General features: G+C 40.8%; 1 protein-coding gene across 2 annotated transcripts in view; it reads right to left on the reverse strand.

Annotated features, from left to right (window-relative positions):
- Positions 1-25,898, reverse strand: part of FUT8 (fucosyltransferase 8) — a 96,840-nt gene that overhangs the window by 17,041 nt on the left and 53,901 nt on the right. For both annotated transcript variants that reach the window (XM_066630697.1, XM_066630689.1), the window contains exon 6: positions 20,802-21,039. In XM_066630697.1, coding sequence (XP_066486794.1) covers positions 20,802-21,039 — 238 coding nt within the window. The remainder of the gene's footprint in view (positions 1-20,801; positions 21,040-25,898) is intronic.

The raw sequence follows: 25,898 nt of genomic DNA on the forward strand, positions 1-25,898 counted from the left end.
ACAGCAGCAAGGTTTATGAGCGTGACCAAGGGCTTCATTACCAACAAGAGATCAGCAACAACTTCAAAGTATTTTCAAGAATTCAATAAGAGAGTTCACTCCTACATTGCAGATGATGCCGCATTCTCCTACCTGATACATACTAGCAGTGTACTTTATATCTGTTTACTTTATGCACTTTGTTGCCAATTAAAATCCTTTGTTGCCAGTTGGATGCCAAGGTACAACTGCATATTTGCCTTCTCACATATGTGATGATGTAACATCCACTAAAAACCCTTTTTAGACCAAGTTGTACTATAAAATCTAGCATATGCAACTAACATATGTGTTATGTTATGTGTAAATCTAGCATATGTGGTATGATTCAAGCATGTGAATCATACCACAATTAACATAGTTCACACAATACTAATGGAAAAAGCCTGATACAATTCATTTTCCCAAGTCTTCTGTGATCTTAAGAAAAATCTTACAAAATCTTCTTCCAACATTTGGTCTACTCCAATAAGTTTTCAGAACTGCCTATAATTTTAAAGATGGGTCTACCTGCCCTTTCCATTACTGTGCAACATGTACAGTGTCCACTTGGAACAGGTTTTCTTTTGCCAAATTTCATTTTTTTAAAAAACATTTTTTCCTCCATAACCATTAAACAAAATTGCATCTCTAGCCAGGACTAAGCCACAAAACCTACCCTGATCATCTGAACAAGTAACCCACACAGACACACAATTCTGTATAGTTCTGTGGAGTATACATTTTTTTTTTTTTAAACCAAGAGAGGGATGGGAAACACACAGATAAGGGAAAACAGCAGCAAGATCACAAGAGGCAATTACAACACAGCACACAGCTCAAGTAGAGAAGACGACTGTAGTGGGAAACTAGCAGTGTAGGTTCAATCCCCACCTGCTGGGAAACAGAAATATGCCTTCACCAGAAGCAGCTTACTTCAAGTCCCTGCTGGTAACAGTTTTAGATGAAAAAGAAAAGGCAATGGGACTAGAAACCAGGCTTTCCACTTGAGAAATCAACCTCAACAGCACAGCCATGAGATCACCAAGATTAAGCCTGTGTCTTTCTCTAGAACTACTCTCAGAACATCAGCATTAGGATTGATCTACTCTGCAGCAGAATACTGTGCTCCAGTATGGCTTAACAGCTGTCATACTAGCAAGATTGATGCCAAATTAAATGAAACCATGAGGATCATAAGCAGCTGTATAAGACCCACTCCTATCAGTTGGCTCCCCGTCTTGAGCCACATAGCACCACCCAGTGGCATCGCTGGGTGACAAGAGACAAGAGGCTTTAGTGAAAGAATACAGAAAAATTACCAACAACCCACTTTTACCAGTACATGCCAATCTTCCTCATCTATCAATCGGTAGGCTTAAATCCAGGAAAGACTTCTCTGGCACTTGTACAACAACTGCACAACAATTTTAACATCAGTGCTCAATGGAAAGCTCAATGGGCAGTCAAATGCCCAGAAACAGGTAGATATACAGATGATCCTAAACTTAAGGTGCCAGGTTTCAACTTACCTTGCCAGGACTGGAAAACTTTGAACAGGATCCATACCCTACATGGTGTTAGTCAGGACTCAATGTTTAAAGTATCTACCCCACAGTGTGATTGCGGGTTCTCCCACCAAACCATATACCACATTGTGTCTGGCTGCAAACTGAGGCCGTATACTGACACATGGTCTGACTTTTTCAATGAAGGTAACTCTGTCCTTGAATGGCTGGACGAACTGGACATTGACATTTGATCTAGTCTAATTGATATATAAGTCCATGTATTATATGCCATATGCTAAATAAATAAATCTCTAGAAGCCTAGCTTGTGACACGAAATCTATCTTTCCCTCAGCCCCATAGCCAGGGCTTCCAGCTGCAGTCTGAAGGGGAACAATTTCAACTCACAGCTCTGTGAATAAGTGCACATGCAGTGGTTTCAGGGGTTGTCCAGGTTGAGCACACTGGCCAAAGGACAACACCACAGGTTTCCAAACTGTATATCCTGATGCCCTGGGATGTCGCAAGGCACTCACTGGGGCATTGTGGGATGCCCAGCACCCAGCAGGGCAACTGTGATGCAACCCTGCAAACGGCAGCAGGAAGCTCAGTGCAGCAAGCAAAGCTCCCACATGCAGTTTTCATGCACTTAGAAAAGTCCTCCCACCCACTTAGAATATCTTACCCTCAGTTCGTATGGTAGCTGCAGGCCACTGAATCCAGAGGTAAGTAGCGGTGATTTCATCACATGATGCAAAACGCATCATCGCCATTTACTTCCAGGTTGTGAGTGCTGGGAAAGGGAATCACAGGCTGGGTAAGTTTGAAAAGTGCTGGTCTACACCTGTCAGAAGACTCACCCAATAGATTGAGCCCTGAACCCATAGTTGTAACAGCAGCAAGAACAGGACAACAGGCTGGAAAGAATCATGGACATTATGTTTTAAAATGGTGATGAAGGGAGATCTAACAAATGTGAGGCCACAATTTAAAAGGATACTGTCCCCAGTAACTACCCAATGAAAGTCAGTTGGTGGGCCAGAGAGCAGGTCCTCAGTGATGAATCTCAAAAAAGACCAGGCAGGTTGATACAGGAACAGACGATCTTTTAAGTAAGCTCACCCCAGACCATAAAGGGTTTTAAAGGCCAAAATTAGCATTTTTAATGGAGCCAGAAGCAGACTGATAATCAACCCCAGAGAAGCAAAATAGGTACTAAATTTATTAACACACTGGTATTCCACCTTTCCCCTCCTAATAAGAGGTGCCAAGACGGTTGCCATTCTATTAAAACAATGTAATGCAATAAAATAGGCAACAAAAAATAAAAATGCAGCAACCAACCATACTACCGTAAATATCAAAACCATCTAACACACAATAACTAGCCCAAACAAAATGGAATCAAGAAGTTATCAGCAATATTCAAACCCACCCAGCAAGACTAAATTCTAAAGGCCAAAAGAAACAGCTAAGTTTTCAGCTGCCACTGGCAATGACAAGGCCAATTCACCCTCTTGGAATAGGGAGTTCCACATACTTTGGCCAACAATGAAAGCCTCCCTCAAATGATGCTACCAAGTAAGTTTCATTAATTGAGTCTAACTGCAACCAGGAAATGGGAAACTGTGGCCCGATCCAAACTCCCTAGAATATGGATCTCTGTAACCTGTAGCACTCACCTTCAATATGCATTAGAGGGCCAGTCCTGCTCGGGAGCCATAATGAGCTCCGGTGAGACCAGTGGTTCACAGTGGCACATAAGGGAGAGTAGCATATTGCTGACGTGTTCTCTGGAGGTGACCACTGCCAGTATTCTAATGGCAATGGAGAGAGTGGGACGAGCGAGCGCCTGCCCACCTGCTTGCTTGTTCATGCTGCCCAAGCGCTGCCGCTGCTCCAGGAAGGTCAGGGCACTGCTTCTGAAAGCCAGAGAAATGGGGGGGAGGAGTGAGTGAGAGTGGCACCAAGCACTCCAGGAAGGTACGAGTGGGATAGATGCGACTCCAGGAAGCACAGAAATATTGAGAGGCCAAAAGTGAGCTGGGCATCCATGTCACCCAAGCGCCACTGCCCCCAGCAAGGTAGGGAAAGAAGCCACAGATAGCTGGAGGGGTACAATGCCTCAAGTGCTTGGGCTAGGACTGTTCCAGAGAGACAAGGAGGAAGGCAAGCCAACAGGAGCTTGGAGTTGGCACTGCTTCTGTTAACATAAATAGCTGTTTCCTTTGGTTAACCTGTGTTATGTATCCTTATGCAACATCAGCACAGGTTGGTGGATGGGAGAGATTGTACCAGTATACTGAGAATGACCAGGGAAGAATGTGTATGAGCAATGTAAAACTAGCTCAATGGTTCTGGAGGATCATGCTGCCTGTATTCTTAAAATTTCAGGAGGCGCACTGTTTGTAAGTCACAAATGAGAACAAGAGTACTGGGGAACTGTAATATGTGCTAGTTTGATTTTTTTTTTTTTGTTTAAAAAAACATACAGCCTCTAGTAATTTATATGCCAGTGTACACCTATAGAGAGTTGCTTAACAAGGTGAGAGTAAAGCTGTCACCAGTATATTGCTTTTGTAATAATCCCATTTATTCTCTTATAAAGAAGATTAACTGTTCATTATCGTTTTAAGACTACTTTCAAGACCACCTACTATTACTTTCCACCGAGCTCAGAATCTCTCATTCTTAGTTTAATTTCAGATTTGATTAGCTCTATCTGGAGTACACATTTCTGTAACAGAGTTTTGAAAGAAATGCACATAAAGCTAGGTTTAAACACTTCATTCCTAAAACATAGCCAGCCATATATTAAAACTTTCTGTCTGTGTATACTGGAACACTGTTTCTATTCTAGAAAAAATATGCTGCTGATCTCTTCCCAATTCCTTTTTGCTGTCTCCTACTTCTAGCATGCAGCTGCTTCCTGCATGTTGTGTTCCTTGGTTAAGCAAGAAACGGTTCCATTTTTAAGGAAGAAACATGTGTGTTTCCACTGGTACTAAAGAAAAAACAAAGGCAATGGCAGGGGGGTGTGGGGGTTCTCAGTGAACTGCAGATAGGTGAAACCATGAATACCAGATCCTCAGATATTGGGGGGGGGGGGTAGAATGCCTGTGCTGGTATACAAAAGTGAGAAAGTGTTTGCTCAACCAAGACTTGTATAATATACTATTTCTACTGGAGTAGAATATACAATTGCCTTTGAAATGCACTCAATTCCTTGCTTCATTACCCCTGCCTGGAAGACTATTCTGACTTTCTTCAGCCAAGTCATTTGCTCCAAGTATTCCTCCATAAGGTTCATTTTACTACCAACGTCGATCCTTTCACAATAAGGTTTTTGACTTTTATATTGTAGATTAAAAATAGATATGCAGCATGACCCCAGTCACCATCAATTCAGAGCACCCATGGTACAGAACAGAAATACCTAAACTTTATTTTCCTATGACTTGGACTGAAGTAAAACAATAGCTTTTTTCAGAGTGTCAAGTAGTGGAATGAGAGAAGCATCACTGCCTATTGAACGCGCTTTCATCTCTGGTAAAACACACTTTACAGACCTTTTGAGGTACTTCAGAGTGCTGTAAAAACTGTGTGAAGAGTGGGCAGTGGCACAACAGAAAAGGATTATTTATTCATATCCCAACCTTTCCCCAATAATGCACCACCCACAGAGGCTTACAACAAAGCCAATTTTACTGTTGGCCAATTAGCATACATGAACAAGAGTTACATTCCTACAGTTTATTTCTATTCACAAGAACATCACCAAACTTCTAGGTGGGTTTTTCTTTTATGAAAACCAAATAAAAATGCATAGCACCATTTTCTGCACTTCTCATTGTTGTAAATAAACCACAATCTGCAAAAAATAAACCCATTCTCTTTCTGCATATTCTCTAACACCACTACATGCATGTGGTTACACTGACACTATACTACCTATGTCACCTACCTAGTACACTTTTAAAGCAATTCTAATTTATATTTTTAATTTATAAAAATGCACCCTTGGAATAACAACACAACACAATTTTCTGCACTTCTAATTGTGGAAAAATGACCATATTCCGAGCGATTCTGCCCATGAGCTGAGCAAACAGACTACTGAACATGTTTTATTGAGATACTCTTTTTATAAAGACATCCGCGCTGAGCTTATCTCCCCATTATTGAACAGGTTACCAGACCGTACAAGTCAATATTATATATCTTTGTTTCTGTCAGATGCCAATCCAGCCACTACATACATGGTTGCAAAATTCTTCGCGGCCGCAATAAAAATCAGTAGGAAAATGGTTAAGGATGATGCCTCTCTTATTTAGCCCAGGAGTTATTGGCACATAAGGCTCCTTTTTCTACCTGATTTGATAAATTGAATAAATGTCTTTATTATGTTTATTAATTTAGTATGGTGAGTTTTGCGGATTTATTGGCCGACAGTGAATCTTGGTTTAATTTTAAAGAATTACTCTATTGAATTATATAATCAATTTTTTTCTTTTTAAGTTGCCCTTGAGATTGGTTATGACTGTTGTGATACGATGCATTTGTGGAGTTGTACAGTTGATTTTATGCTGGTCTGAGACCATTAAATAAACTACTACTACTACTAATTTTGGAAAACACCAAAACCTGTGAAATTTTCACCCACCTCTACTTCTAAATAAAGACCCAAAACACTGTCTAATATTAAACATTGAAATAAATGTGAGCTTTACAGGCCAGAGAAAACACATGCAGACATGGGAAGAACGTGCAGATTCCACACATACAGTGGCCATGGCCAGGAATCAATTTTTTTTCTCATGAACTTTATAATAACATGACTTGAAACAAAACAACTTTAAGTGTATCATCACTTTTGAAAAGGCAGCTTATCTCACAATTGAAACAGTTGTTCAGCAGTCCAATTTGTGCTGCAATTTGTGCTATCATGCTTTAAGTATCTATCATAAAATTAGATCAGTGTTTCTCAGCCAGTGGTACGGGAACCACCAGTGGTACTTGAAGTGTTATCTGGGGATACTTGTGGAATCCCTGGATAGGATACCTACCACCCAGCAACAAGACCAGGAACACGACACCACAAAGCTGTAGGAGGCTCCAAAGTATGGAAAAAGCATAGAGGCTCCAAAGCATTTTTCTTGCTTGGAAAAGCCCTCCCATCCACCCTGAGTGTCTTACTGATGTTTATCACATTGTGTCTGACCTCCCAGTCTGGACATTGCTGGAGATTACATCATCGTCAGTTACTTCCAGTGGTACTTAGAAGATGTGGACTATATGAAGTGGTACGACAGAGGACAAATTTTGAGAAACACTGAATTAGATGAAAGCAAATCTTCAAGTCATCAATACCAGCTACATGTGAACACCCTCCTCCACTTACAAGGAGAAATACCTCAATGAGTGAAACCAAAAGTTGGCCTCAACCTATAAAGGAGGAAGTATAGGGGCTACAAAACAAAGCCTGCAAGTCCCTTATTTCTCCTTTCTACTATAATAAAATAATTCATAGTGTACACATACACAACCTAAAGTACTTTGAGCAGTGGGGATTTATAATGCTTTTTTCCCTAATCATCATCAATGTGTGCAATACCCGATATCTAGCACCAGAGAGAATATTGCTCAAAATATTCAGCTGGATCCTTTGGTAAACAGACCAGAAAAAAAACAACAGTAACTCCAGTCTCTTTCTGGAATAGAAGCTGGGAGGGAAAAAAATGGACCCATAAAGATAGTGTTATGTTCACAGAGTTTCTTCAGATACCAGATCAATAAATGTGCCTCATAAGAACCAGTATTTCTGTGAAAAGGTCTTGGAAGGTCAACAGCCTGGAATTAACAAGTTAGTGGAGTACAAATTGATTTTTCAGATCCTTGACACATAAGATCTCAGGGTATCTTACAAATCACTAGGTTCCATTAACTGACTCTTCTGTGTAGAAGAATGTAAAATTTTGAGCCTTTTACTTGAAAAGAGGATGCTCAGAATGTTCTAATCTGTCTTTAAAATGCCCTTCATTACAAACTGTTCCAGATACAGGCATGCCCCGATATCCACAGGAGATTCCATAGAATCCACAGTTACCCTGCCCTCCAGAGCTCCCCTCACCTCTGAAAAGTGTGGGGGAGGAGCCAACGAACATATGAGGTTAAGTGAAACAGCAGATACAGGATTCACAGATATGGGGCCTCCTGTATTTTTCCCCTTTTTTTTTACATAAGGTTGTTCCTGAGTAGTGCCATAAACAATAGACAAGGTGAGAACGTATTGTTGACTTATACAGCAGCATTATTATGCTTTTGTTTTCTGCCCTAATCCTAGTAATCCCAAAAATTAGTCTTTAGACTTGCTATTTGCAGCCGCACTCCAAGTAAGATGGTCCAAGGAATTGACCACAATCGGCACGTACCACTCATGTACCTTTAGCTCCAAAAAAATCAGATTCCCATCTTCTGAGTTGAAACTGGTGGGCCACCATCACGCTTAGCTTGGCCCAGACTGTCATCAGAATACCACAAGAGTAGTCACCATGTTTTTTTCCTGGTGTCTGGCCCTCCCAACATTTGCAAATAGAACAAACAACAGTCAATGAAGTTACTATTTGTGCAGCTCTGTACCATAAATGCTGCAGATGCAGTAAACTGGCCAACTCTCTCCAGAGTTTGTGGGAATGGGACCAATGATCTTATTTATCAGACTTAGAAGGGATTCCAAGCTGAAATCAGGAGAGGCAGAGGGCCTACCCCAAGTATGCAAAAGGTTCCAAATCAGAAAGAAAATTGGATCGGGCAGAGCTTCAGAATAAAACTTTAGAAAAATAAACCAACCACTTAAAATGCTAACAGTTCTTTGCACAATCATGTAGCTTACTATAGGATTGCATAACAGCTTGCAGAAAAGCCTTTGATAAGCTATTCTCAGTTACAGCCTGAACCTATGCATGCTTGCTCAGAGGTACCATTGATTTCATTAGCATTCCCTGCCAATTGAGAAGTGGCATAGCTAGCAAGGGACAGGGGGGCGGTCCACCCTAGGTACCAGTCTTGGGGGGAGGTGACACCACAAGGGACTAAAATAGCTAAAATTGCGATGGTTAGGAATAATGCCATCATGCTATATACCACTGGATGTGGAATTTACACAGAATACAATAAAAAAAACCAGAGTTATCAAAAGTTATGGCCGAAAAACCAGAAAACAAAAAATTCTTTGAGCCCTTGCCTTAGTCTGACAGAAAGAGCAGGCTGAGAGGAATCAAACACCAGAATGGTTCTGATCCGATGATCGCAGCCCCCCCCCCCCGCAATACCTGAGAAGGAAGTCGCTCCTTCAAGCTGACAAATGTATGGAGCCCTCTGGAAAGTGAAACAGCATTTACTTGTGAGTAATCAGACGTGTCTTGGCCTGTGGTCAGATCAGGCAAAGGGGAATGTGAGGCCAGCAGAATGGTCCTGATCTGATGAAAGTAGAGTTCAACAAATGCTCCACAAGGCAGTGCCCCCCCCCCCAATAAAAAGAATGAAACAGAGGCTTGAGCTGGAAAGGAGAACTTTTTCTATTTTAGACTTGTAAAGTTAGGTGGGTCTTGATAGTGATAAGCTTGAACTATGAAAACTTACACTGAACTGGGCACTGGGTAGGGCTGAAAATCTCACTGATTTTTTTGTGGGGGAGGGGTGTCATTGCAGGCAGGCTACAGAGAAAATTCTCTTTGCGGAACAAGGCTGGTTTCCCTTTATTTAATTTTTCTTAAATAATTTTCTTAATTATTTATAATTATTTTAATTTGCTTGATGATGTCACTTCCAGACATGACATCACTTGAAAAATTAATTATGTTGTATGGTGTGACAAAAATTTATGGGCCCCAGGTGTCAAATGACCTAGCCACGCCACTGTAATTGAGTGCACACAAGTTTAGGAGAATCTTAGGAAAATATTTATTTAAAGGATTTATATTCCATCTTTCTCCTGGTAAGGATAAACAAGGCAGGTTACAACATTAAATACACACACACTGTTCCAGGTAAAAATTTTGGGGCCATCCTGAAAGCCCTAATGAATTGGGTTTTTTTTTTTTTAAAAAAAAAAAAAAGATTTTATAATGAATCTTCAATTAAAAAAATAAAGCCTTGACTATACTAAAGCGGTGACATCCAGATTAGATTACTGTAACGCACTCTATGTGGGGCTGCCCTTGAAGACGGTTTGGAAACTGCAACTAGTGCAGAATGCGGCGGCCCGTGTGGTTACTGGAGGTAGGCGGTTCGACCCTGTCAGTCCGCTTCTCCAGCGGCTGCACTGGCTGCCCATTCGTTTCCGGGCCCAATTCAAGATGCTGGTATTGACCTTTAAAGCCCTATACTGCTCTGGACCAGGGTATCTTAGAGATCGCCTGCTCCCGTACAATCCGGCTCGCCCTCTCAGGTCATCAGAGAAGGCCTTTTTACAAGTGCCGCCGCCTAGGGAGGTACGTGGGGCGGCTGCAAGAAATAGGGCCTTCTCAGTAGTGGCACCAACACTATGGAACTCCCTTCCCCTTGACTTAAGAATGGCTCCCTCTCTTGAGACCTTTCGGCAAGGCCTGAAGACCCTTCTGTTTAAACAGGCCTTCTGAGTTCTTGGCCTTTTAACATTTTTTAACATCTTTTAATATTTTTTTTTACAGGCCTGATTCTTTTATGACTTGCTGCTGCTCTATGCTCTTTTTACCTATTTTTACTCTGACTGCTGTTTTTAGTATGTGTTAATATGTTTTTATTTGTTTTTAAATTGTTTTTAATATGTTGTAAGCCGCCTTGAGTCCCTTCGGGGAGAAAGGCGGGGTAGAAATAAAGTTATTATTATTATTATTACTTTTTTTCAAACTTGTAAACAGAAAGTGTCAGGTCACACCACAAAAAACCTCTATCCTGTTAAGTCTTTAAGGGTGCAATCCTAACCCACTTGCCAGCACCAACAAAAGGGCAATGCATCTCCAAGGTAAAGGAAGAAACATTTCCGTACTTTGAGGAGGCCTCCGTGAGTGTCACCCAACTGCAGGATGCAGTATACGCTCCATTGGCACAGCTATGCCAGTGCTGGAAAGTTGGTTAGGATTTGGTCCCAAGTGTGACACAGGACTCCTGCTTTTTGAAATATATGACCACTTTTCACTTCAGTAACAAAATTCTTGGATAGTGAATTAAATAAAATCAGCACCAAAATCCATACTTTTTGCACGTCCTGGACTCTGCACCAGAAAACACAGTATGTAATATCTGAGCTCCTAATATGATGCAAGTATATTTGTAGGGGAGAAAAAAAAATCAGTCTTACAATTTAGAAAGAAAAATACAGTCACATGCCTCGAAATCATAGAAAAGAAGTAAAAACTAGTTTTATGTGTTCAGTATACCAGATAAAGTCTGAGTAACTACATACAGGTGGAGCCTATTTATCCGCGTTAGTTCCGTTCCGTGACTACGTGTGATTAACAAAAAACGAGTTGTGCTAAATCCCATAGAGTTACACAAATAGGTTGCAGGCTGACACTTCCAGATGGAAGGAAACCAAGGCACCTGTTATCAATCTCCTCCGCTCCGTACTCAGCCCTCCTGCTTCTGTCCCGCTTCTTTCACAGGTGGGATGCTGACCTTTTAAGAGTCCAGTCCTATGCCTGCCTACTCAGAAGTAAGCCCCACTGTAGTCAATGGGGTTTACTCCCAGGAAAGTGTGGATCATTTTGTTTGTGTTGGCTGGAGCTGGAGAGCCTGCACCATGGGGGGGGGGGGGAATTAGGCAAACACTCCCTGGGATTTTTAAATCAATCTCTTCTCCCTCCTGCCTCCCCCTCTGTTCTCAGCCCTCCCCATTGCCAGCTGGCCCTGCTTCTTTCACAGGTGGGATGCTGACTGGACTGAGTACAGTCCTATGCCTGCCTACTCAGAAGTAAGCCCCACTGTAGTCAATGGGGCTTACTCCCAGGAAAGTGTGGAGAGGATTGTAGCCTTGCTGAGCTGTTTTGTTTCCATAGGCTGGAGCACCATAGGCAGGCTCCATAGGCTTCCGTACTATGGGGGGGGGGTACACTAAACACTCCCTGGGTTTTTTAAAGCAATCCCCTCTGTTGCTACCGAAGCTGCCCCGTGTGTGTGTGTGTGTGTGTGTGTGTGTGTGTGTGTGTGTGTGTGTGTGTCCACAAGTGAGTGAGAGCTCTACCTTGCTGCATGTGCTCTGGCTGCAGAGGTTTTCTGCCCCCCCTTCCCCTCTTCAGCCTCTTTGCTGGCTCAGGTGCTCCAGGAGTCTTACTGTTCCTTAGCAAGGGGAGCCTCTTCCATGGCTCCAGGGCTATTTCCCTGCCTGAGCCTTTTTGCAGTGTTTTGGGCTGCCTGGAAAAGGATGGAGATGCCAGCGAAGGGCAAAGGGGGCAAAGGTGTGTGAGACTTTCAGTTCCCCCACCCCATTCACATTGAGATAAAACTTCAGATAAAAAATCTGTGGATAAATAGGCTGCGCCTGTACTTTCATTCAGTTTGATGAAACTGCTGTCTTTTAAAAACTCAATATTGCTGCAGCACCAGTAAGACTGGATTTCATACCTGTAGCCCTGCACAGCTGTATGCAGGAGTATGCTTGGAGCAGTTGCATTTTGGGGACTGTATAGTGCATTTATTTGTACTTCGCCTTTCTCCTCCAATAGGAGGTGTTCAAGATTACTCACAAAAAACATAAAAAGCATAAAAACAAAAAACCATATACAGGATTGACAAGTACTTAGAAGAGTCCCATAACACAAACACACAAATCTAGCAGCATAAAAACATAAATCAAACACTAGAATTAAAGTGAGGCCCCAAATGCTGACGCAAATATGTTTTCAGCTGCCTGAGGAATGTTGGCAGAGATGGAAGCAGCATGAGCTCTGCCAGAATTTCACATAAGGGGCACCATCATGGAGAGAGCTCTCTCTCATGACACCATCAGACTTCCAACTGCAGCAGGGCTCACCTGCAGCAGCTGGCCCCACGCAAGGCTCCCCTCCCTGCTAACCTCAAGGAGTCACTTCATAAGGGGAGGAGGAAGAGTTCCTTCAGGTATCTTGATCCTAAACTGTTTAGGGCAGTGTTCCTCAACATTTGTCCCCTGCTGTACCTCCTGCTGTACCATTTGTCCTCTGCTTGGTCCACTGGAAATACCACCAGAAGTAACTGGCAATGATGTCATCACCAGTTACTTCTGAATTGGGAGGCCAGACATGACATAACAAACCCAGGTAAAAGGTTCAGGGTGGATGGGAGAGCTTTTTAGGGTGTACAAGAAATGCACGCTGGAGTTCTGCCTACCAAACAGGCAGTGAAATCCTATTTTGCACTGGAACAGACAGGCCAGGAGGCCTGCACTGTATCCAGCGTAAGACTGGGAGCATAAGTGGCTCAGCCGGAGGCAAGGGGAAACTCTTACCCTTACCCTGGGTAAGCCACCATGGCCCCAATGGGTCTCCTCAGACTTGCGCCACCTCAGGAGCTGTCGGAGGAGGACTGACTTCAAACCACTCTACGCTGCTTGGGGAACGGTGTTGGGATCTGGCATAACAGCTCAGTCCCAGCCCTGCCTCCCACTCCCCACCCACCTGCTGCCTGCCCTCCCCCTGCAAACCTCCCTCCCCCTGCAAACCTCCCTCCCGCCTCTTCTGCACCCTCCCCTGATCCCAATACAACCCTCCTTCCCTAAGTAGGCACAGAGGTTGGATGCAGCCTCAGTGGACTGGCACGCTTCCCTGTACAGGCCCAGCAGACTCCTAAGGGGGCACAAACGGGCTTTATGGCACGTTTGTGGCCCTCCTGGGCCAGTGCAAGAGACTTGTGCTGGCCTTGGGCGCAGTTAGGATTGCGCCCCACATCTCTTACTGCTGCTTGTAAGAGACAAGAGTTCATGGCATTCTTGGTCTCACTGCCAGGCGGTGAGGGTCTGAGGGCCCCGTGTGTACCATTCAGCATTCTGAACAGGAACTCAGACACAGAAAACCACTGGACAAGGCACTTGGACAGGGAGAAGGTGTCATGACAGACTATCATAACACCATCTCCACACCAACTGCAGCAACAGCTGCTGCAATATTCTTGGTCATAAATGCATAAAATAGTGTGGCTGAAATTCAAAAACCTAGTAAATCCATACTTACAATAAATTATTAGACAATAGTTTTGAAGAGATTTTAAAATTTACACTAAAAGTATACTGAAAGGAAGTTGCAATCATCAATCGGTCTAAATATTCACACATTGTTCATTCCCCGTTTGAGAAATACTGGTAGACTCTCATGAGAACACATTTGTCTCACTGGTGGTTATAGCATTTCAAAAGTGATCAAAGGTGATGTCAACATTATCCTTTTAGGACAAACCTCACCCAGGAGCTTGAGCTACACACATCTCACGTGATGTTCATATGAACCATCTTAAGATTCTTTGCCAGAAGAGTACAATGAAAAAAAAAATGCTGGTTTATTAAATACTGGAGGATTACTGTCAAATACCTCATTAGAATTCATGCTATTTCCCTTAATACGAGAAGTGATTTAATTAGTCTCTGAAATACACAAAAGGCTAGCATACATAAATAGAAAAGACAGCAACAATAACGCTTAAAAATAAAAATCCTCTTAATTCACAGATAAACCTCTTAATTATTTTCACACTAGGTAGCTATAGAAATTGTTTCAGCCCTCAGACTTTGAAATGTTCAAATAATTACCAATCAAAATTAATTAAAGTTTTCCAGTAGGGACAGTTCAGTTCATTAGTATAAAGATTACAAAGTTGTACATTTAACTACACACCACTTGACAGGAATACAAACAAACACTGTCTGCAGTTGATTACAATGAAAAGAGCAACGCATGAGGAATATAAATACTAAGAACATGTACGTTTACAAAGTTATGGAAATCATTGCTTTAAATACATATCTCATCTACACAATAACTGTAAAAAGAAAACTAATGTCATGTGTGTTGACTCAGACAGTTATGTCTGTTCCCGTGCTGTACAAGAAAAATTGGAAAACTTTATTACTTTAGGGAAACAGGAAGGAGAAAGTTAATAAGCTTGAATATAAACATTACAGTTTTGGAAAGTAGTAACATCCAATCCAACTTTTTTTTCCACCCACAAAAGTTAGCAGTTTTCCCTATAGTAAAAATTTAGAGCTTATATTCCTTATTTCTAAAAGTATTGCAGCAAAATATCTTTATTAGGTTTATCAAATCTTATTGAGCTGTATGTTATGCACCATAAACAAAACAAAACAAAAAAAGCTGGGAGATACAGTGGAACAAGGGATTTTTGCTGGCTATGATGAAGCAGTCTCACTGTAAAGCTTATAACAATCTTAAAATACAATGGAAAAGAACAAATTTGGTGAGGCCTTGTTTGGTGATTCTCTTAAAAATGCAAACTGCAGAGTCTGAGAAGCCCGCAGAACCAAACTATTGCAGATTTATATTTTCAAGGGGAGAGCAGCCATACTTCTCTGACCCTGTAGCCTTTGGTGCAGTAAGATATTTTTTATACCAAAACACGAGCAAACCTAAGTCTGTCTAACACTTCCCCATTCCATCATAGGCCCAGTTTGAGGTTGGTAATGGGCTTTTCTCTATCATGCCTAACAATGTAGTCTTTTCTCTATCCCCAAACCATTTTTCTTTTGCTTAACATCCAGCTTGATGAAGATTTCTGATAAATTTGAAAGCATGCTGTCTTTCCTATTAGTTTAGATTTGGTTCTAACAAAAGCATTATTCGACTATTTCCTAATGAATCAATACAGCAATATTGTTGTCATTTTTTTCTTTGTTAAGGTAGCTTCATAGTAGAATAAGGATATATCAGTGGCCAAAACCATCTCTGCATACAAGCACTGTGAAGAACTGGGTGCTTAATGCACACACTTGGAATAAAAAATAATCTTACGGACATTCATTCATTATATTACACAGGATCTTTTCTAACACAAGCATTAATCTCCATGTTGAAAAAAGTATAACAGGAAACATCCCTCAGAATATGGCGTTTCTGTGGCTGACCTTAGCACTGCTTGCTGTTGTAGACTAACCTTGTAAGAAACAAGTGCTCAGACAAAATGTCAGTGTCTTGGTTTTTAGGTTTTGGACTTGAACTGAATCTGCAATGGATACTTAATTACTACAGTAATTGGGTGAAAATGATGCTGATCGATTGTCCACATCCTACTATATGACTACAGTGCAATTCTAATAGTAATATTTGCAGTAGCCTCTCCATCAGAAATGACATGAAGTTTTCATGGCTGAATGAACTACATCTCTACAACTTTACAGTTAAAGCAGGTAGCAGCAGATTAAAAAATTGGATAATGGTAAAACAAACAAGTTTGCCCTCCTGTCGTTTTTACTGAGTGATGAGTGTTGCATAAGATTAACACTGGTCCTTTCAGAAAAGGAAGAATATATATCTGCACAACCTTCAATATTACATTGACCATAAACAAGGAAGAGAGTTGAGATTAATTAGCAGAAATGGATCTTGAATAGAAAATCCAGTAGCATTCAGTATTGAGTATATCTGTGGTCAATAAATGTGCTTCCTTTTCATTTTGCAGTCTCCAGGATCTCTCGCCTTCCTTCACCATAACAGTGATAAATTACCCTGATTTGAGGCTTGCCATCACCTCCAAAGCCCGAGGCCTTTAATACAACAGGAAAAGGTTTTAAGAGGGTGCACTTTCCCTCCTGCACTTCTGAGGCATGTAAACTGCTCCTGCTGGATAGAGCCTGAAACAGGTGCAGTCCTGATAGGAGTATACAAAATTTTGTTGCAGGTTCTCACTTGTTTCTGCTAATAGCAAACTTGGGGAATCCCATGTTAACCTGTAGGACAATGAAGTGGAGCCATCCACAGACAGGGGTTTCTGAACTCAGAAGACTTCCCAGGGATGTAGAAAAATTATTTTGATGCTTCTAGAAAAAGCAAGAAAACCTTCCCAATGCAGACCGTCCATGCAGAGAGCTCTCTTCTATCGCTACAGAATTTTTAAAATAGTTAAAAGGCCTGACAGTGATGAGAAAAAGACTATTGAAAAACCATTTTGCCTTAAGAAGGGGAGCAAAGAGAGAAGGCTGATGGGTTCTGAGCTGTCTGTGACAGATCAGGAGAGAGATCTTGGGGTGGTGGTGGACAGGTCGATGAAAGTGTCGACCCAATGTGCAGCGGCAGTGAAGAAGGCCAATTCTATGCTTGGGATCATTAGGAAGGGTATTGAGAACAAAACAGCTAGTATTATAATGCCGTTGTACAAATCGATGGTAAGGCCACTCCTGGAGTATTGTGTCCAGTTCTGGTCGCCGCATCTCAAAAAAGACATAGTGGAAATGGAAAAGGTGCAAAAGAGAGCGACTAAGATGATTACGGGGCTGGGGCACCTTCCTTATGAGGAAAGGCTACGGCGTTTGGGCCTCTTCAGCCTAGAAAAGAGACGCTTGAGGGGGGACATGATTGAGACATACAAAATTATGCAGGGAATGGACAGAGTGGATAGGGAGATGCTCTTTACACTCTCACATAACACCAGAACCAGGGGACATCCACTAAAATTGAGTGTTGGGCGGGTTAGGACAGACAAAAGAAAATATTTCTTTACTCAGCGTGTGGTCGGTCTGTGGAACTCCTTGCCACAGGATGTGGTGCTGGCATCTAGCCTAGACGCCTTTAAAAGGGGATTGGACAAGTTTCTGGAGGAAAAATCCATTATGGTGTACAAGCCATGATGTGTATGCGCAACCTCCTGATTTTAGGAATGGGTTAAGTCAGAATGCTAGATGTAGGGGAGGGCACCAGGATGAGGTCTCTTGTTATCTGGTGTGCTCCCTGGGGCATTTGGTGGGCCGCTGTGAGATACAGGAAGCTGGACTAGATGGGCCTATGGCCTGATCCAGTGGGGCTGTTCTTATGTTCTTATGTAAGGCAATGAATCTGGTGAGCTAGCCAATCCTTGGCAATTTGAGCTGAGGCAGCCCCTTCTTTCCCAGGCTACTTTAGAAAAACAGTCTAGCCAAGCTGCCACAACAGGACTTCATAAGAACCTTTTCCCCTAAGAATACAACAAAAGACAGAAAAGCCTGCCAGATAATCATTGAAGGAAGCAGCCAGCACTGACACTGTAAGAACAAGCGTATACTTAAAATTACCTGTGACAAGGAATGAAGGCAGCCACTGCAAAATGAAATGTTTGAATCCTTGTGTTTTTATTGTACATACTCTGGGCATTTGCAGTGTAAAGGTGGTCAATAAATATAGTAATCAATCATGTGTGGGCAGGCGGATATAGATACAGAGAACTGGTGGCAGAAAAGCCAGTTTCTTCATTTCTTCCCCTTCTACAAGGAGAAAGGAAATTCTCCCAGACACTGTGGGGAGGAGGAGTTGCTCTGTTCAGGTTGAGACATGGTAGAGTAACTTGCTGCACAGAGAGATGCAAAGCCACCATCCCTATAGCACTATAGACTTTGAAAGGTGGCAATACAGCATACAACTTTCCTTTGTTGTATGACACACGTTCGTAGCTGCACTGTCTCCCCAATTGCTTAGAGACGGAAGATGATTGGGGCCTTCCCTGTTCATTTATAAAAAAGCAAGAAGCAAATTAGATGCAGTAGTGAAAAATCTCAGGTTATCTACAGACTTTAGTAAAATAATTTTTCCAGCCAGAATAATGTGATAGAATAAGCACAGACAGAAAAAAAAGTATGCTAATTGCTGTAATAGCTTCAATTTGGGTATAATGGATTTTTAAAAAATATTAACTACCACCTGGGCAGTTCCTTATGGGCAGAAGGGTACGACATAAATATTCTAAACAAATGAATTGAAAACATTACAAACACAGCTTACAGCAAATCACTAATACGAGGAAACATGTATTTTCAGTGTATGAATTCAGTAAAGTTGTTTTTTGTACATTCACCCACTCAAATCATCTTTAAAGTTATATCTCTATATTATCTACTACCTTTACATGTGATGCCCCTTTCAAACTGGAAGATCTTGCAGTCTAATTCAGGGAGATGAAACAAACCTGAAAACCAGTTCAGAGAATGTTGTTTCAGAGAACCACAACTAAACCAGAATCTAACATTTCAGTTGCCTTGAGCAAACTGAAACTGTTGAAAAGAAAAGAAAAAGTAACTGGCTTAAAGTACTGTATATGGTTCAAAATCAGTTACTAATAATGACATGGAAAAGTCTTTCTACTTCAAGGTATCAATGGCTACTAATCAAGATGGCTATATGCTACCTCCAGTTCAATGGCAGCATGCCTCCAAATATCCATTTCAGGGGAGCAATGATATGAGAAAAGTATGCCTCTCTATGGGCTACCCAAAGGCGATGGATGGGTCACTGGAGAAAATGGGATACTGGATGAGAAGTGCTCTTAGCCCAACTCAACAGGGCTTTTCTTCTGCTCTAGCCCTGAAAGAGGAGAAGACTATGGTTTCCTTGGAAGGTTCTGGAAGAAGGAATGGAGGAACAAGAAAGGATTACAGAAATTGTTATTCTCCGCTTCCCTTCATTGAGAAGAAAAAAGTTAATACATATCTGGCTGAGGTGATTTTAGAACTCTCAAATCTTACACACATATATTGCTCAAGGCAAATGATAGTCGAATGCATGGCTAGTTCAGAGTATAGCCTTGAGCTACTTTTCAAAGAGTGAAAACTCTGAGAATTCCAAGAGGAGAAACTTGGCCACAGTTTGAGTCTATAAGTATAGTGCTCCAGTTCAAGATCAACTAACAAATCACAGAAATAAATACTATTTTTTCAATAGCAGGAGCAAGAAAAAAAAAGCAATGAACAAAAGTCAGATACTGTAACTAAAACATGTGCGCCTGGTATATTTGTCATGCTTGGAGATAGCCACTGGTGTCGATAGTTCTACTGCCAATCCTGAAATTTTTGGTATCTAAACAGCTCAATACAGTTTGCAGTGTTTCTTCAGACAGTAAACCTTGTTTTGATACAACATGTGCATGAAAGGCTCTCCTCATAGCCTTCTGGATCCTAGCCAAGATATCTACTCAACTGAACCAAGAATGAAAGTTGAAGACTATAGACCAGATATTATTGAAAAAATAAGCTTGGTTGAATTTGGCAATGGCAATTGAATTGAATTTGGCAATGGTCATGGAAAAACCTGCATGGATGGTACATACCCGAATTTCATATGGTATGAATAGTAGAGGAGAACCCTCTCCATTATGCTGGTTTGAGATCTTCCTAAACTCACTCTGGGCCAAGTATCAGAGCACTAGACTATCTGAATGTTCAGTATTATCCTGTAAGGTAGTTCCTCATAGCCTTAAATTCTTCCTTCTATCCATTTTCTTATATATATAATAAACTACATAACTGATACTGGCGGGACAGCCTTAGTGTTACTTTTCTTAGAATTTGACTAAATTATCCAAAACGAAGAATGACTGCATGCAAAGAACTTTAGAAAATAAGTTGTCATTCGGATACAACCTACAATGGGTTATCTGCTTCTGCTTAATCTTTTTAGTATCCTCTTTGGGTATTTCAAAGATTGCCTCCTCCCCACATTCTGATTTGATGAGGAATCTTTTAATGGAAGCTAAGATCATAATTGCCACCATGTAGCATAATCCTAAATAAGTAATTGATAACTGACTGTGAAAAACTTGGCATGTAGCATTATTGACAAAATTAACTGCTTTTATTCATCTTTGCAGTGGTAAAACAGAAACTGGTACATTTTATCTGTCTCTCATACATGTTCCTCTCCACACCCTTATATGGTATATAACTCTTCTGTTGCCAAGTCAGTTTTATAAAATAACACTATTCATATAGGATTCTATGGGGCTCCCTGCTGTAAGTTAATTGTCTGGGGATAAATGCTTTGTCTTTGTTAATGCTGATATATTGTATTGCATAAAGTCCTTGGGTTTGTATGCAATTTTGTATTTTCTTACTATTAAAAAAACTAAATGGAAAAATTCAGGGAACTCCTTGTATTCCTGAAAATACTCATGTTTCTCTTTTATCCCCTATTTTATAACAATGCAAATACTTGCTACCTTTCCTCTTCATATGGAAAGGCATACTGCGTGGCTCAAGTGCTCTTTGTATCTGAAACTTTAGTATTGTATAGTAGGCATACTAAAAGGCATCTGTCAACTGAAGAAAAATAACTATTTTGTTCATTGAGACTTACCTGACCAGTGCCCAGTAGTACTTCCTGATCTGTCAGTGCATGTCTCACTCACTGGTCTAAAAACAGTCTCCCAACCTCCAGTAGCATAGCGCCAATTCTGAGACTCCAAAATTAATGTCCTTTGAGTTCCATATGCAATCATGAAGCAGTAGACTACGTGATGAAGTTGACAGCCATAACCACAGCCTTTGTTGATATTACAAACAAGTTTCTTAGCTTTGCTGCAGTCCTTGGGGTTCTATGAATAAAGTAGACATGAAAACAATATAGGTGCAAAAAAAGTATTTCTTTGAACAACTGAGATCTGCAGTTCTACAAAATTTTGTTAATTCAATGCAGATGAGAGAGCAGGCTTCAGTTCCATGAAAATTTTATATAGTTCAAAGCATATGGAAAAAGATATTGCACATTCTTCGCTAAACCTAGTATAAAAACATACTTCTAAGATTTTAAATTACTATTTTAATTCTGAATCTGTCAGAATGACAACATTTGGTCTCAGAGCTCACACACCACAAACATTGCTCTGAACATGTTGGAATGTTCTTCATTTCAATTGGCTGGGTTCCAAATACGTTAGCTTGTTTCAGTGAACATGTATAACTTTCTCCCTGTCTCATAACGCGGAATGCTACCCATTTGCAAACTCAAGCAAATTCTAAATTTTACATAGACAAATTTACACACACACACACACACACACACACACACACACACACACACACATATATATATATGCGCGCGCGCATATTTAACTTGAAAATAAGTTCCACTGTGCTCAATGGGGTTTACTGCCAGGAAAACAAGTATGGGATTGCAGCCTAAGAGGAACTTGAAGATAAAAGCAAGTTGGCTTTATTAATCTGCTTTTTAACTGATATTGCTGGAGAATGCGGATACCTTTCTTCAAAATCCCTATTCAACCATAAAGCTTGCTGCTTGATCTTGGGGTAACCACAATTTCTCAACCTCATATATTCCCAAGGGTACTAACCATATGTATGCCACCATGGACACTTTGGAGGAAGGGTGGGATACAGATATGGTATATGCAATATATTAATCAAATATATCTGGTACTTAAAAAAAGAAAATCCTTAGGTATCAATTATTCTAGACAGAGTTTTTCCTACATAAACCTGTCATTCTAACATCAAGCTGCTCCTTCTGTATCTCCCCACCCCTAGCCCACCCCTTACCACCACTTTTAGCTTTTGTCTTAAGCAGCAGAGCTAGAAAAGACCCCTTCCTAAGACTTGAAAGCTTTCTGATCAGCATCACCCACACCGTTAGATGGAACAATGGCCTGATGCAGTATACAACAGCTTCATATTGGTTTTCAGAAAAGATAATGTCACAATCCTAGCTCAAATTATTGAACCTTGGAATGTATGCTTCCATCCATCCATCCATCCTTTGCCTTTCTTAAATTTCTTTCTCAGATTTAAGGTGATTTACATCTGCAGGCTGACATAAACCCCATTTTTCAAATGGGGTTTTTACAATTGTTCTGTTTTCATAGAACCTTTTATTCTCCATCTTCCGCAGGCAACTACAAATCAAGAAGACCTTCAGCCAATAGAAAAAGACACACACTTCCCTCTTGAGATTTTTGCAGTGCTACCCAGATATCTCCTTGACAGAAGGGTGGTATAAATATGTGAAAAATAAATACACACACAGTACTGTTATGGGATCCATCTATTCCTGGAACTATAATTGTAGAGCTGGCAAGATAAAGATTTCATGGTATAAGCAACTGGACTAGTTCAGGACAGCAAGGTTGATTACAGCTGACATATACAGTTCAGGAGTCATTTTTCCCAGTGTGAACTACTATGAGCCCTTTAGGGACAGGCACTCAACTACTGTAAAAAATGTTTACTCTAAGCAAACAGAACAGAGTGAGAGGGGGAAAAATATCTGTTCACAGCTGAATATCCTTTGATCATCACATTATGGGAAAAAAATTGAGTGTTCTCAGTAGGTTATTGCATCTAATTTGGAAATAACTGTCAGATAAGGCACTAGTAATCCTTTCTATAATTTAAATCTGCAGTATATTTTACTTTATAATATACTTTCAAACCACTAACCAAAGTTAGATTTATTTAGGGTGCAGTAGCACACACACTTTAGAAGAAAGCCCCATTGAACTCAGTGGGGCTTACTTCTTTGAAGATGTACAGAGAACTGCACAATTAAAAGAACTGCTAATTATGCACACTTTTAGGTCTTTGCCAACCACCAGGAAGCATATTTTGAAACTACTGCTAACAATTGTTATGCCAAATTTGAATACAGTCAGAGGACCGCATAAAATATCCAGCATGGGTTCGAGAGCCAGAAAAATGAAAATTTTAAATATAGAATTTAAATATAAGAATTATTTTTAAATTAATTCTTAATTTTAAATATTAAATTTATAAATATTAAATTTAAATATTTAAATTAAATATTAAATTAAATTTTTAAATTAATTCTTAATTTTAAATATTAAACAGCCCCACTGGATCAGGCCATAGGCCCATCTAGTCCAGCTTCCTGTATCTCACAGCGGCCCACCAAATTTCCCAGGGACCACACCAGATAACAAGAGACGTGCATCCTGGTGCCCTCCCTGGCATCTGGCATTCTGACACAGTCCATTTCTAAAATCAGGAGGTTGCACATACACATCATGGCTTATAACCCATAATGGATTTTTCCTCCAGAAACTTGTCCAATCCCCTTTTAAAGGCATCCAGGACAGATGCCATCACCACATCCTGCAGCAAGGAGTTCAACAGACCAACCACACGCTGAGGTAAGAAATATCTTCTTTTGTCTGTCCTAATCCTCCCAACACTCAATTTTAGTGGATGTCCCCTGGTTCTGGTGTTATGTGAGAGTGTAAAGAGCATCTCTCTATCCACTCTGTCCAACCCCTGCATAATTTTGTATGTCTCAGTCATGTCCCCCTTCAGACATCTCTTTTCTAGGCTGAAGAGGTCCAAACGCCATAGCCTTTCTTCATAAGGAAGGTGCCCCAGCCCAGTAATCATCTTAGTCACTCTCTTTTGCACCTTTTCCATTTCCACTATGTCCTTTTTGAGATGTGGCAAGCAGAACTGGATACAATACTCCAGGTGACTAAATACATTAGAGACAGAACTTAGATAATGAGTCCATTCATTCATTTATTCAAGGTTCCAGGGTTTCTCCAAGAAGCAACACACACAGAAATAAAGCACACACTCAGATGGACTCCCATTCCCCCATCTCCCAAGCAGCCAACTTAAATATACAGGAGTACTTAAGTATACAGGAGTAAATAACGCAGAACCAGTGTTTCACAGGAAACACTTGGAGCATGTTCTGAGGGCTGTGAAGACCTTCCCGACCCTCAGAAAGCCTAGGGCCTTTACAGGGCCCAAAAACATTACTTCCAATTTTTCAGGCAGCCTTCCTGGCCCTCAGAACACCCTCTGAATGTGACCAGAGCACAGCTCCGGTCACATTCAGTTGAACAGGCCAGAGTTTTCCAAGGGATCAGAGGTTTGCCGCGGACTGTATCTGGCCCCCGGGCCAAGGTTTGGAGGCCTAGTCTTAGAAAAAGAGGGTTGAGTTTTTATGATTGATTTTTACCCTGTTTCTTCCCCCAAAGTGACCTTCAAGGACTCTTGCAACAAAATGCACTAACACAGTAATTAAAAATAAAAAATTAAGAATTAAATTTTTAATTTTTAGCGATACAGAAGTTAGTTTCCTTAATAAAGAAAAGCAAAGTCACATTGCTTACACCTATATGCTGATCAGATCAGCTGTCAACCATTGAAACCCTGAGAACAGGGGTTCCATTTTTAAAAAAAACATTTATATGAGCAACAGCCACAAATCAAAAACATATTTAACTTCCAGCGAGCAGATTCAATAAAAATACTAGGTATTCCCAAATGTATGATAAAAAGTTAGCTTTTTCAATTGTTTACTCTGAAGTTTAAAATAAGGTGCCAAATGTATTGCATGTTAATGGTGTAAAAGAGCCAGAAGTAAATTAAGGATACATATACTAAAGATCTATAGACAGATATTTTATTGATTTTGAAACAAGGACAGATAGACTTCCTTGTTCAATGGGTCCTCAGCTCCCAGCTCCAGCCTGCTATATTGTCCCCATGTCCCCACAGTTTCTTGGTCCTCAGTTGTTCTCCTTCATGTTCAAATGTATGTTCCTTAGTTATATTCTGCAATGATTGATTAAATATACATGGCCTTGAACACAGGTACATTTTGCCTTTTACACACATAAGCGGCAGCCTCATTTAACTATTACAAGGTATCAACATTTTGGAAGTCTTTCATGAGACCACTGTCCCTAATATTTCAATTCTGAAACTTTTCTCAAGACTTACTTCTTCCAAAGTATTCTGTGGTTTTTTCCCAAGAAACGAATCAAGCACGTCAACAGAAAAGGCAATGCATAAAACTGATTTGTCAAAATCTTGCTTACTTTATTTACTCTGGTTAAAGCAGTGGTTCCCAAACTCTCTGGGAGTTTGGGAACTGCTGTAAGTCTTTGCAGGGGACAGGCAAAGGCAGTGATGTGATCCTGACAATCGCATCACTGCCTTTGTCATCAACCCACCCTTTAAGGGGGAAGAGACAGGGCTTTCCTTACTGGAGCATCACAACATCCCAATTTGGGAACCTCTGGGTTAAAGAATTGATTTTTTGTTGTAATATTTCACTGATTTTAACACTGGGTTGGATTCAGAGGAGCACAGTGCAAGCAGAACAGCACTTCCACACATGCAAGGAGAGGGTCATTTCCCTCTACTCCCCTTCTGTTAGCAGACCCCCACCCCCTTGGCCATCTCTTACACTAATTCCCATGGATCCCTCAGGATCCCCTATTTGGGTAAGGGCACTGGAAGTGGCAGCAGGAAGGAGGCTGAAGGAAAGCACCCTTTTGCAAACAACCAACTGCATGTCTCTGGATTCAACCACCATTTGGATTCAACCACCATCTGGAATAATTTAAAATTTATGTAACATTGATTTTGCTTGTTTTCAAGGGATTTGTGTGCCACTCTACATAGCTTTATTGAGGTGGGA

The sequence above is a fragment of the Tiliqua scincoides genome, chromosome 1 (assembly GCF_035046505.1).
Source record: "Tiliqua scincoides isolate rTilSci1 chromosome 1, rTilSci1.hap2, whole genome shotgun sequence".
Classification (NCBI taxonomy): Eukaryota; Metazoa; Chordata; class Lepidosauria; order Squamata; family Scincidae; genus Tiliqua; species Tiliqua scincoides.